We start from the raw sequence: 14,582 nt of genomic DNA, 5'->3' as shown, positions 1-14,582 counted from the left end.
TAGACCACATGTCCCAGTGTAATGTTTACGACACAGTTGCTCTAACTTAAAAGCACTGGCAATAAAGTCAGTTTTTCTGTTTCTGTAATTGTTACTCCACCAATACGCAACAGCTCTTTAATGGAAATCACACTTTTTCATGCTAAAATATAATTGGTGTCAAAAGCGCCTTGAGGCGACTGTTGTTGTGATTTGGCACCGTATAAATAAAATTGAATTGAATCAATGAATTTACTTTTCTAAAAAGGCAAAAAACAATAAAGACTATTCGTTTTTGATTAATTTCCAAATTGCAGTTATTTTCTTACTTCCTGAAAAGAAAAATAAATTTTAGCGGTTGAATGTTAACCTTGATTAATTTTTGACTTCTCAGAGAAGTTCAGTGTGCTGGCTCAAATTTGAAATGAATAAAGTTTGTGGTTTATGACATAATACATATTAATATAACTGTTAGTTTTAAACAAGTTTTTGGCAGATTTCTACAATATTTGTGTTTTGTTTTTGTTACATTTTAATACATTTGTTCACCACTGTGTTTACACACTTCTAAGAAGGCCCGATACATGCTCACTCGCTAAAATAAAGGCTTTTTGGTACTTTTCTAAACCTACCACGAAAGCCTTGCATAGATTCATTTAGTGGAAGGTTTTTGGGCATTGTTTTTAATTTTCTTTGCTACAATTATTCCCCATACATGAGTGCCACTGGTTTGAGGGACACCAATAACTCTATTATTTTCTTTTTTTTTTTTTTTTTTTTTTTAGAAGTTCCCCACTAATTAAAAGCCAAACAATTTATTTTAGACTTTTATCACTAATGAGTTTCCCAAATCTGTGAAGAGTGGTGTATAGCTTACCTTATCTTACCAAATGTCACTTAAAAAATAATCCACAGCTACTTGAAGGAAAGAAATCAAGTAAATTAATTTTTTACTCTAACTTGTCTCTTTTCTGCCAAACACGTTACACTCACATATGACTTTAGGGCAGGATGTGAAAGTCTATATATCTGTAACTGATAAGACAAAGAACCAGAGAAACTACTGTGAAACTACTCGAGTGGGCCTCACATCTGAAAATACAGTATCAACTGTAATTATTGCAACATGAGCTTTATTATTTGTGTCTCACTAGATTTTTTTTAAAAAACAAATATAATTTTACAAAACACCAAAGCATCTTAAACTTCAACTGCTGTTTTCAAACAGGATGACAATTTTTTTTGGATTGATTTAATGTGAATATTGACAGTTACAACACATGACTCAGAAAACCCACAACAGGAACAGAGCACCTTTTTCATACTGCAGACGGCAAGGACACTTTGACTTGATAACTACATACAAAAAAAACAAATAAGGCCACTCCACTTTAAAGCGTTATTGTCCGTTTGAGAGAAGACAGCGGCTTTCTTCGACTGAGTTTCCGCAGTGGTAGAGGACCTAAACAGTGGAAACTAACAAGGTCTACGGAGCTCACACATTTCACTGGTCACTGTCACGTGTTACATTTTAGAGGGAACTGCTATGGCTAATGTAGGTGATTATGAAGTTTCCAATGTGCTTTTCAGAAGAATGAACTTTAAAATGTGGTAAAAAAAACAAAAAACCACAGGGTAGATAAGCCACTGCTCATTAATTTTCAGCAATTACCCGTATTAAAAATGTTATGACAATGAAATGGAAGGACATCACTTTAGTTTGAGTTTAAAGCTACATTAGTATATTTTATTACCTCTTGTTTGCATCTGATGAAATAAGCCTAAAATATTTATAACACCGTTTACTCTGAATGTTCAGTTACCACAATTTCACATCACTGTTCAGTGAAATTAAATCAAATATGCTAGGTAAGCCTTGATGGTCCATCCGTGAAGAATATTTCAGTTACTAGAAATTGAACAAAGTTTGATTGGCTGTTACAGTCAGATAGTTACAATGATTGACAGCTAGATGGCGCTGTGAGGCTGTATTTGCAAAGAAAGCCCCCCTCCTCCAAAACAAACCCATCTGGTCATCTCTGCTCCACCTACCCATTTTATTTAGCTCCTCTCTGTCTCCAGCTCTGTTCTTCACCTCTACACCTCATCACTCCTTCCATCTATCTCTCACCCTTCTCTCCTCAAGCCTCTGTATCCGTTTCCATCCATCTTTATCGCTTCCTCCCTACTAACCCCCACCCCCCACCTCCACAGCTGCTCTGTCCTCTAGTGAGCAGCAACAGCCTGGGTTTGGCCTCCGGAGGTCACCAGCTCCATGAGGCTTCCTGAAGATGGTCGGTTCACCCCGGTGGCCCAGCTGAAGAACATTCTGAGGAGGGAAAAAAAAAAAAAAAAAAAAAAAAAAAAAAAAAAAAAGAAGGAAGAACTTTTTGAGTAGTTGAATAAAACCTTCAATCCCTTTTCATGTTCATTCTTATATATATTATATATGTACAATGTGCTGAACCTTTTGGTTCTTAGTAAGTGTGTTTGCTTTTTCCAGTTTATTTGTTGGAGTCAAGGAGGCAGAGATGTGTCTGGAAGATGAGCCACACCTCAATCATATTCCCCTGATTGTTTTATAAGATGCTGGCAGCGTCAGTTCTCTTTTGCTTTCCCTCTGGTGGGCTGGTTTTATTCCCTGGGCGACATCCTGCTCTATGACTGCAAATTCACAGCCTAAAATGGTACTGTTAACTAGGGCTGCCACAAACGATTATTTTGATAGTCGACTAATCGTGGCAGCCCTACTGTTAACTGCAGTTAAATACAACGCAATGGTCACAGAGTTAGTTTCTCACTCAGATCTGCCCCTCGCTCAATACATGTGCATCTTATGTTGAAAACAGTCAGCTTAGAGCTTCATTACAGGATATCGCTGATCAGTGGTCGATGTCAAAGCTATATTTTTCTTTAATATACTGTCTGTAGTTGTAACCTTATTCTTTGCATACATTTACAACTCTTTCTGTTCATCCCCCGTTACACGCCTAATAACCTGATCAGCATACCTAAATTTGTGGGTTTTTTTTTTAGTTAAATAAACCGATAACTCAACACCAAAGATGCCTTCAAATATCACGTGAGCTAGTCTGTTAACTTAAAACAGTAACATAAAATCTAAGTAAAAATAGCTTATACTGGAAATCAGTTTGGTTTAATAGATGAACAGTGGCCAGAAAGGTAAGCACAGAATAACAATAGGTGCTAAAACAAACTAACCGCCACCTTCATTAATTTCGAGTCACATAGACTGTTTCTATTTCTGTCTCCAGACCCTCATCTGTTTCCTAAGGGATTATCAAAGTGGATCAAATCCCATCTAATCTTCACTGGCCGACACAGACATAAACGCAGCCAAAGCCAAAGCCTTCATTCAGTTGTACACCAAGGATTAAAAGAAATTAACAAATTTATCAAAGCTTTAAGTAAAGGCAGAGTGGCTCATGTAGCTCAAAGTTCTATTTGTTAACAGAAGTTTAATTGTCTCATTGCTGTTTAAAAACCCCCAGAAGAAGTCTATTTTGCCATCTTGTGGTGCGATTCTATATTTTAAATTTTATTTCTTTTTGGGTTAATGATATTCATATGCAGCCAAACCTTCAGATCCTCAAAAGAAACCCATTCCAGTTCATGAAGATGTCAGAATACATAATATACATATAAACAAAACAAATCTGTCCTAACAGATTTTTTTAAGCAGCTACTTGCAAAACACTTTGTATTCTGTGTTCATGCCTCCTCATTCTTGTGCATAATTAGACATCCTCAGGTATTTCCAGTCACTTTAATGTAACGTAGTTTGATAGCTGGAAGTGTTTCTGTGATCCCAAGCATCAAAGGTAAATGTGACGATTACGGTGTCAGTCCCTGAGAATCAAAGAGCTTCTTAGTCCAATGCTGAACAATCAGAAAGAAATTCTGTTTCTTTGCCCACACCGTCTTAATAACAGTGTGAACATTGAGAGTCAGCAGGGGGGCCGTTGTGAACAGAAACACGCAGAGGAGCTGTACAGCAGTTGAACGATATCAAAGCATTTAAGAAGTATATTAATTTTAAATGTGAATACCCTAATAGAGTACAGTTGGAATTTTGCATAATAGGGCTCCTATAAAACTGAACATCTTGAACATTTCACCATTTGAAAATTGATAAAAACATATATACACACCCCCAATCTAAATAAAAACAAAGAAGAGAAGAAGACTGCTTTGGCACTCACTCTGCAATATACTCCAGCGGTGTCCAGGTACTGAAATCTGCTTTAGGCATGAACTTCCTGTTCATCGGCGTATCCAAGGTAACGCTGCCAAATGAAGCCAGATGACAATCAGGGTGAGTAGCTGCGTCTGAGCAGCACAGAGGAAGCAGAGCGTGCAGACTGCAGCATCTCCACACATACTATATATCACATGCAGTTTCTGAGGGGTTGAAGTCATTTTATAAGCATACTAAAACTGTATTTTACAGGAAAATCGATTATTCCGTATAAGTTAGACATCAACATTCAGCTTAAAGAAAAAAAAATGTTTAGGAATTATGGCAAAAGGCACAGGAGGCTTATTTTAAACTTGAAACAGCCATCGCTCAGACAATAAGGCTTGCAGTTTATGTGCTTGAGTGAGGACATTTGCATTGGGCGTGTTATCATCTGCCAGGGCAATCCTGTATTGTCAGACTGTGTATTCCTGCAAAAGCCATACAATGGGTAAACAACATTTTCATTCTATACTGTGCTTTGCAGAAATGTTCGGGTTACTATATGGTGGTGCCACAGCATCAGAGACCTGCATGCAGCAGAAATGCAAGTCATGGGGCTAATGTTAAACAGATGTGACAGAATGCTGGAGAGGCAGCCTGGCCCCATACTGGAGGAAAATGCAGCCAAACAGAGCGCGAGGGGTGCATACACCCCCTAAAAAGACATTTCTTTCTTCTCATGATGACAGTGCAAAAGCTGCTTTTATATCCAATAACTAAAGAGAGAGCGCAATGATGCAAATACAGCTGTGTGTCATTCATCTAAAGCATTCATGTGCAGATCCACTGCGTGGAACGGGCACCCTTATTCATCTTTTATTCCTGCATCTTATCCTCACCTCGTACTTATCTATCCAACATAACAAAGAATACGTGGCACAGCTAATTTTATAGCTTTCATCTTCAGTCCTTTCATCGACTGCTTGCCGTGCTGGTGTATTTAAAGCAGCTCTATACATGACTTTTATGTTATGGTGAATACAGAACACATTTTTAAACCTGCGTCTGTAGCACAAAAAAATGACTTGAATTCATCCTACCGGTTTGTCAGTCCTGTTTTATTAATAAAAGTCTGCTGCTGGATATGGATTCGAGACAAATCTGTTCCCTAAAAATATTAAAAAACACACTAGAAGAAGCAATATACAGTATTACTCTGCAAGCGGAACACCAGCACACTATCCAAGGAAAAAAATAAATCTTTTTTGTCATAACATACATGCTTTTGCTAATACAGGAAATCTAGGGGTTTCTGTGTTACCATAAAAACAACTATTTTTACCCCATAAAAACAATTCAGGTGGGATCTGAAAGGTTAGTCCATGTCAGCAGGACGAACAGGAGTGCAGAGCCACCTGCAGACAATTCCTTGGTGAAAATTGTAAAACCCAGTGTGGAAAAAGAAGACATGTAAGACATGCAAGTGTAAGATTTATTTCTGAGTAAAACCCAGGGAGCCATGTTTCCCTTTTCATTTCCATTTAAATTCTAATTACAAACTCACTACACACAGTAATGAACAGTAACTGTATAATATAATTAAAGCCACTTGTTTTCTCATAATAAAAAGAGCAACTTGTGTTTTGAGGAAAACACATTTGTGTGAATTGTACAGTCAAAGCTTAAAAATATATTAAAAACTATTGTAGCTTCTTATTTTAAAAGGTTAATAAAATCATGCCAGGCCATATAAAGCTATTAAATTCTATTAGCTTCAGTTTGTTGCTTTTTGCTAGCAGGGATAAACCAGAGATTTTACACATAAAGTGTGCTCAGGATCATCTCGACTATGTTTTAAAATCTTTGAAAAACAGACTGGGGATGAAAGTTGATAAGGACTGCTTTTAATTATTCAATACTGATAACTTTGTTTCCTGTAAGTCTGGCTTTCCAGTTGTATCTGCTGTAAATACAACTAATCTAATCTGAGGGTGAGAAGAGAGCAATAGACTTTTCTAGTTTTAATCTAGCAGAGAAGACTTTTTGTTGATTGTTCCTTTAAGGACAGCACATGCTAGAGCTGCTTTTGTACACCTTGATTGTGTTTTATTTCAGTACTCACGGTAGTATAGCGACAGCAGCAGTGTCGGCAGGCATCCCACTGTTTTTTGCTGCGAGACTCTGACACAGCTGGTGGACGGCTGCTTTGGCCATGCCATATCCCATCATGCCTGGGGGTTGCAGTGGAAACATTATTATTTTAGTATCCTGGAGAAAATTCAGCTTGCAAAAGGCAACGCACAACACAATATAATCGTTACACAGAAAGTGGACGGTACTGATTTGTTGAGAGGGGTCAAGTGGACAGACCAGACGTCTGTGAATCTATGTGAGGAACATCTTGAGACTTTCAAATGCTTCCCTGTCTTTTACATGGTTTGTAAATGTTAATATCGACTTAAGCCTTGACAGTCTGCTTACTTGCATACTGAATCTGTACATGAACCCAGCCTGGGAGAAGGAATTTTCTGACTCTTCAGCATCTGGAAACAGTAAGCGTCTCTTCCCCCTAAATGATCTTATGAGAGGCTTATAAATCCCCAACCAATAGAAACGAGGGGTGGTGGCATGACTTTGCTCTCACGCTTTTGTTTTTCCTGCAAGAGCAAACACTAGTAAGGAATACCAGTCTTGCAAATGCATCCACTCACTGTATACTGACCAGATTAGAATGCGAATTTAGACAACCAGACATGTTCAGCCCATCATTAAAAAACAAAAATCTGATTTCTGGCTCTGTTGCATGAATACATATACATTCACCTGAAAACATTTTGGAAAGAAGGGAAAAAAATAGAATTTACACTATGCAGACTCACATTATTATCTGCAATACAATAGTTACAAAACATGTTGTGAATTTGCAATTTTGAGTTGTTATAGTTTGCATTAGACGTTTGATAACCGCTGCGCCATCATGCTGATCACCTCTCTCATCTGCTTTATTCTTCAATAACTAAGCTTAATTATTTAGTCTTGTAACAGACACACTCAATAGTTACCAAATGATTAAACTCCAAATCTCATGCTGATAATTTAGTGATTCTATCTAACAGCAGCTGCAACTGGTTGCAGAAAAACAAATGCAATAGGTGCCAACTAAGGTTTTTCCAGTTATATACCGACTCTAGGATTACCACTGCATCCACTGGAAGTCTCTTCATAGTCTCTTCATCTCTGTTCTGTATGAGAGACTGGTTTGACTACTGACTTATCATCTAGTGAATGTTAAATGAGGCCAGAATGGAGTTCTCCAAGGAATTTAACAGGCTACAAGTTGCATATCTGGGAGGATAATCACAAACCATGAAAATTTCACGAGGCCAAGCAAAGAGCTCAGCATTCCTTTTGAACTGTCTGGCGTTCAAACTCTGCTCTTAAGCTTAACTGTGGGGTCAAATTCTCAAAAAGGGCAGTCATAAAATTACCAACCTTTTCTTCACCTGCTGGCTTTGTTTTTTCTTTCAGATTTCTAGTAAATTGGGTTTGCTCCTCAGAGAAAGAAGCTAAGAAACAAGATTGATGTGCTACTGGGGTATCTTCAGCCTAAACCCAACTTTGGTAACTTACGCTGAACACAGAACCAAGTCGTGAGCAGTTGTTTTTTTTTTTTTACCAAGTTTTGGGTTGAAATTGGCTGAAAGTGCCACATTTTTAGTTTCTTTTCACAACTTGCCCCAAATGCAGTATATATTCTTTACTGAAGGAAAACACTTTACACATGTTGGGCCACACCTTACTAACACCACCAAAATGAAGCTCTAAAGTAAAGTTACAGAAATGCAAACTACACAAACTGGAAATGTACAAAAAGGGAATTTTCATGTAGATGATGCAGAAAATGCATATTTTTTTGTGGTCCCTGTTATGAGGGTCATGCCCATTATCTCTGACTGGGTTTTAGGTTTTGTCAAGACAGCAAACACAAAGAAAGCCTGGGTTTGTAAAATCTGCTGCATCGTAAATCCCTCTGAAAGACAACGAGTATGACAAAAACTTTTAACTACTTTAAACATTTGGTCAACCCAAAATCAACGTACATTTTCAGTGTATTAAGCGATTCCCTTCATTTGGTCTGTTATCTCACACACCTGCAGCATTTAACAGCCTTTTCATCCATTAAACTTTGATGAACAACAACAAAGTCAAAGTCAGTATAATTACTCATCCTAATATCCTTTCCCGTTTCCTCTTCATAGATGATCTGGATTTGGCTCATTAACTCTCCACTCATCTTGTTTGATCAAAGCACTCAAACAAAAAAAAAAAAGAAAACAAAAAGGATGAGTGTAGGTGCCTCTTAAACCAGTTTGTTACATTTCTTAACATTTGGTACTTGTTATTGCCTTGTGTTTAATTAGAATTTGAAGATTTTTTCCCCACATGTTTACTATGCAGAGCTCTACCTAAATGCTCGCACTGCAGAGAACAACTAAAATGCTTTAGTCTGATAAGTTAGAACACTGCATGGGGACATTGTGTGAGGACCAACAACTGCTGAGTCACTGTCTTCCTAAGCCGGCAGCCAATGAGCTCTTCGGCTCTGTGTGGGCTGCTGAGCCAGGGCTTTGTGTAGCTGTAGAATTGGATCATAGCCCATCACATGGCCAGCTTGGTCATAGGAGGGGTTTTTACAAATCACATGGCCCTGGATTTAAGCCTTTATGGACACTACATGAGCTGAAGAGCTGGACCAGTATCACATGGTAACAAGGCTGCAACTAACAAAGTATTTGACTATACCAATTAATCATAGATGTAGACTTTAATTAATTAAGTTGAATAAAGTGATTTCTTTGGACTCGGTCTTAATTGGTTGTTTAAGTGGCTGAGTATTAAACAACCCCATGGACGGCCTGTTCTAGTATGTAAATAAACACTTAGGCATAAAATCGTTGTTAATTTTAGACACTTTGTTCCTAGCACCCTGTCGCAAAAAACAAACTTAATTTGTTCTAATTTCATTAATTTAATATACAAAAACAAAGCCAAAGATATCACAGTTTCACAGATATAAAATATGATTTTGCACCAACAAGATGAATGCTGAAGAACTATTAACCAAAACACAGGAGTGGTACACCTTAAATACTACCCTACAGCATCTGAACAGGGTCTGACAGTCATATCCTTAAGAAGCAGGAAAAAAAAAAAATCCCTGAAAAACCTGACACAGGAACTGAGGAATGCATCTAGCCCTTCAATGAATCCATCTACTCCTCACTGAAGCCTCATGACAAATTGTCTCAGTAGAAGGCTGGATGTCAAGAAGATATTATTTGTGAAGGAAGGAAAATGGCGAGAAACAGCCAAGGTTTGCCAGATTACAAAAAGAACTGCAGTGAAAACATGTTGTATGGAGCGATTAATCCAAATTTGCACATTTCAATAAATCGCTACACCCATTTCCCTTTTTTTTTTTTTTTTTTTTTTTTAAGAAAAAAATTAAATTTAAATTTACTTTTAGTCTAATTTATCTATTTTCATTAACCTAATTTTTTTATTTATTCACTCTTGCCCCGGATATCTTAAAACGATTAAGCAGGTCATGGTTGAGTCGATTGCTCAACAATACAGGGGAAGGTTTGTAGTAGACAAACATGCTGTTTTGGCAATCAAACCAATTACTTTTTGTTTGTGAAACAGACTCACTAACCAGTGAGCACCACTGCTGCCGCAGAGCTCATCAGCGATTCTGTCTTTTTCCCTTCTGTTTTGCTTCTTGGATCAATGTTATCGACACATTTCGCCCCCCAATCGCACACACTGCTGTGAGCAGGTGCGCCTCTGATCAGTGTGTCAATTACCCTGGTCAAAGTCTGTAACCCTGAGGAGCGGGCCATCAGTTCGCTATGATGAGAACAGTAAACACGCAACAAAAACTGTGTGCCTCACCTCCAGTGCCTGACTGGGCTGCTTTAGCTCCAGCCAGAGTCAGCAGTCCACCTGTTTTTAGGTGCAAGGCAGCAAGGTGGCTGGAGATGGTTGAGGTCCACACGCTCTGTTTCCACATCAAATCGCTATTTTTGTACAAGTCTGTAGGAGAATACAGAGAACAACATCTTAGCCTGGCTCTTCAAAGCAGTGCCAAAAGCTACGAGTACCTCTAAAAGGTTTGTTTGATCTGTACAAAAATTTGATTTAAAAAAAAAAGATCAAATTACCATTTTTACAGGATTACTGTGTCAGATTATTTCTTGGCTTGGACCAGAAACGTCCTGAAGTCTTACCAGACTGCCTGATAACCGTTCATTGCCAAAAATCATTGCTGGCACGTAACTCATCTATTAAATGGCGAATTTCTGTTTATAAACACTGGTATTTGTAAAGATTTAATACACTAAGTTGTTAATCTAAGCCGGGTAGACCAGCTGTTTTGAGTAGCTTCAATAATGCCAGCCTTTTCATCTTTGCCAGAAAGCGAGTGCCTTATCCTCCAAATGTTTGAAATGGCTGAATTTGCGGCAACCACAAAATTCTTATTAGTTACACAGTGCACATCAATTCTGGCACTTCAAGAGAACTGCTGCTTTCCCTTTGCTGCCAGGTACAGCTATGGAATAAATACCAAAAAGCTAACTGGCAGAACAAAAATCTGGCAAGCTTTTGGCCCCGCAGAACAAGATTTAAACACTTCTAAGTAAATGAGATTCAAGAAAAAGTCTAATCACAAATATCCCTTAGACTTTATTTAATTACACAGCAAATTGTTTTCAAGTTCACAATTATGCATGGGAGACTTCAGGAAAGCTGGCTGATTATTAACACCAAAACAAATAAAAAAAAAAAAAAAAAGAAAAAAAAAAAAGGTTGAACTCTGACCTTTGGAACTACAGTTTCCTCCCGCCCATCCGCCCGCCACGCACAAGATGGCATCCACTTTCTGCTCCCCTAGCAACTGGGCCACATCTGCCGTCACCTGCACAAAATGAGAGCTAACTGCTAACACAATGACATAAAGCCACTGGGCTGACGCACGAGCTGAATGGCATTTAAATGTCAACTAAGCATCAGCTGGAGAGTGTTTGTTCTGGTAAACAAACAAAGGAGGATAGCTGTAGAAATGATCCTCACTCAGTCAGTATACTGTTAGATTTCTAAAAACACACTTTTCATTTTATAAAGTGCAAAAAATACCTTACCAAAAGCAATTATACAGAGAGAAGGGATGCTACCGATTTTTATCAAGGTCACATAAAATGGGCAAAAAGAGATGCATCAAATGATAAATATATTTCTGTCTGTCAAATAAGACCGCTCAGATCAGCTTTATTAGTTTTACCTACCTTGGGTTTTTATACCCTCTCTACCCTTAGATGCTCTCAATGAACAGATTTGAACTATAAAAGCTACTAAGGTGTTCAAGAAAAAGAAGTATAGTTTAGATAACCATTAATGCTGCCTAAACAAATAAGAAAAAGAAAAGCATCACAGTAATCTGACTCTATCATAACCTCTCTACTATAAAAACCGAAATCCCCACTTTCTCAGTTGACCTGAACGCAGCATTAGCTTACACACATTTTAGCAACTCTACTATTACTGAACAATGCAAATAGTTGTAATAATAAAAATAACAATAATAATAACAATAATAAAATAAAAAACAACAAACAAATGTCATTAGAGTTATACCAAAGTCATATGAAAAGTCTGACTTAAGCTGTCGCAGTAACAGCCCTACTCCTGTCTGTTAGCGCTTCAGTTTTTGCACTAATGAGTCAGAAAGATCTGCAGAGCACCTGTCCTGCTTGCTCGGTGAAAGACTCCGTCATCTTCACGATCACGTTTTCATTAGCCTCTTCATTTGCAACCATGTCGATGCTGGCGACCCACTATTTAGTGCACAGAGAAAGAGAAACATAGTTAGCTCACCGTTTATCAGTGCTAGCATGCTAGCGTTAGCTGTCACCACTCACCCATCCTTTAGATTTGAAATACTCGACACACTTTGAGCCCAGAGCGCCTCTCCCACCGTAAATGATCACCCGGTTAGCAGCCATGTTCACGCTCCAGTTACCCGTCAGGAGTGAGAGCGAGAGAGCTGCAGGGATTGAGCTTAGAAGAGCAGAAGGAGGAGGAGGAATAGGAGGCGTTTCTCTGAATGAGCAACAAGTTGGTTGAACTAATGCTGCGTTCAACGACTGTAGGAAATCACCCACTCCAAAGTGAATCCTGAAGCGAATCAAGCTGAGAGCTGAAACCAAAAACTGCAGTTCTTGAAATAGGCACTGGAGAGCGAGTCAATCCCCACAGCCAAACTTTACAGCAATAAAAAGCACGTGGTCAATGCCCGTACACTGAAAAGGAGTATAGAAAATTAAATAATTATAATGATTAAAAAAAATAACATGCTTATGTTACAGGAAAAAGTTTGTCCTCCAAGGATAGGAAGCTGTAACTGGTAACTCTCTGCTAATTTGAGTTACTGAACAGAACCTGTCCATCTGCTGTTGGTGCATTTTTTTGAGCAAAAGTCTTTAAAAATGTTATTATTATGAACGATGGATTTAGATTTAGGTTTTTAAAGTGAATTGAATGCAGAAGTGCCTTAAACCTGAGCTGTTTTAACGGCCAACGGCAGGTGAAACACTAAAAGGCTGCTAAAAGGATTCTGTTTGAACTCTATGAAAAAATGGCCTTGTTGCTGTCTGACTTGTTGTTCTTTTACCTAATCAAACACTTTACAAAATACTTTTTAGGCTTACTCGCTGGGAAAACGTTAGTGAATGAACATGTGGCTTCATATCAGGGACTTGAAAACTCGATGGGTCACACCACAGCGGGTACATGCATCATCATATGACTTTGTCATTTGGCAATAATTAGCAAGTGTGTGTCTTACCATTGAACCCAGTGACTCTGGATGAAAACATACAGTTTCTGGATGCACCTTGCTAAATCTCCCTGTCTTCAAATGTGGTTCCTTTTTATGGACAAAAAGCTAACACTGAGAGTTAGTCCAGAACCCAGCAGGTGACGTTCTTGAGGACAAGTGTCGAACACAAGGCCCGGGGGACATAAATGGCCTATTAAAGACTCTAATCTGGCCCACTAAGTGCGTAGATTTTGATCTTTTAACTATATTTTCACAAGATTTATAGCTTTTCCAGTTGAGACAGACTTCTTCCCCCAACCCTGTTACCATATATACGATACCAAAGTATTTAACTATCACTTAAACAATTAAGTGAAAGAAAAGTGGCTGTTTTTCCGCTATCTACTATAGCTATAGACATTGGGTTTGTTTTGTTTTTTTGTTTTTTGTTTATTTTACAGTGAGTCTACAATCAAATACTGTGTTTGGGAGGTTTGTTTTGTTTTTTGGGAAATTAACAAATGCTACATGTTTTATAATTACAGAAGAGTGTGGCTGAATTTTTAAAAGCTCGCTTATTTAAATGCTAAAAGGTTAACTGTATAGCTGCACCAAATGAAGCAGTTGCTTGTAAAAAGACTACATTCACATTCACATGGGAGTTTTAAATGGAGATTTTCTCTTTAGAATTTGAAAAATCTCTGTCTCTATGAAGATGCAAAAAAGAAAAGAAAAGGAAAGAAAAAGAAGGAAAAAGGTGGTGATATAACCTTAACTGTAAAGAAATGTTAGCCAATCAGAAGCCAGTAACAACAGAGTGCATACAACAGCAGAGATTCTGGTGTCAAAAAAGAGAAAAAGATGATTTTCAAAAGCTCTGTTCTTAGTAACCAATAAAACTATTTACATGTGCATGGCAAGCCATAAAAGGTAGAACAGAATAGCCGTTGTCCTTGACATTGTGTGTAAATAAAACATGATTTTGTTCAGAAAAGGGTAAAAACATAAAGACTTGTGTTTTTTTTACTATACAGGCACACAGCATTATTTCAAAATTTCATAGCTCATAGTGAGTCTACGCTGGATAGTCGCAACATTGGTGCCCTTAACCAAAACCCCTATGGAGAATATGAAAAGATTTTTACTTTCAAGTCTCATTGTTTGAGTTTTATTGTAGAAAAATGGTCACGTCTGGTTTGAAAAAAGTAGATGGCCAAAATACCAAACCCAAGGCTTCAAAAACCACTTTTAAAAGTCTTTTCTACAGTTTGTCTATCACACAAGGTTAAAAGTGAAAATGTTGTTAGATGGTTTGGATTATTTGTAAAAAAAAAAAAAAAAAAAGAAAAAAAATACACATCTTAATCTTTATCTTCATAGCAAAATCTTAGTTGGACAGAGTGATTCATCTGAAGCTTGAAAATATCAGTGCCCAAAAGCTATAATGGACACAAAGATGTTTTTAAATGACAAGTGCTTAAGTAATCTAATAGCCCAGGCTGCTCTGAGAATAGGTTTTCATTA

At 37.7% G+C, this 14,582-nt stretch overlaps 1 protein-coding gene across 1 annotated transcript; it reads right to left on the bottom strand.

The window, feature by feature from the left end:
- Positions 1–1,094: 1,094 nt before the first annotated feature.
- Positions 1,095–13,131, bottom strand: qdpra (quinoid dihydropteridine reductase a). Its single transcript, XM_040010377.1, has 8 exons — positions 13,086–13,131; positions 12,160–12,437; positions 11,983–12,075; positions 11,063–11,159; positions 10,136–10,276; positions 6,303–6,411; positions 4,203–4,286; positions 1,095–2,308 (listed from the first exon to the last, which is right to left on the bottom strand). Exons 1-8 carry the CDS (start codon positions 13,114–13,116, stop codon positions 2,206–2,208), a joined length of 936 nt encoding a protein of 311 aa, XP_039866311.1. The 5' UTR covers positions 13,117–13,131; the 3' UTR covers positions 1,095–2,205.
- Between the last annotated feature and the right edge of the window lie 1,451 nt (positions 13,132–14,582).

This window comes from Simochromis diagramma, unplaced genomic scaffold, assembly GCF_900408965.1.
Source record: "Simochromis diagramma unplaced genomic scaffold, fSimDia1.1 OVJJ01000585.1, whole genome shotgun sequence".
NCBI classification, from domain to species: domain Eukaryota; kingdom Metazoa; phylum Chordata; class Actinopteri; order Cichliformes; family Cichlidae; genus Simochromis; species Simochromis diagramma.
Note: the sequence above shows the minus strand (reverse complement) of the source record. Positions and strands in the feature narration are given on the sequence as shown.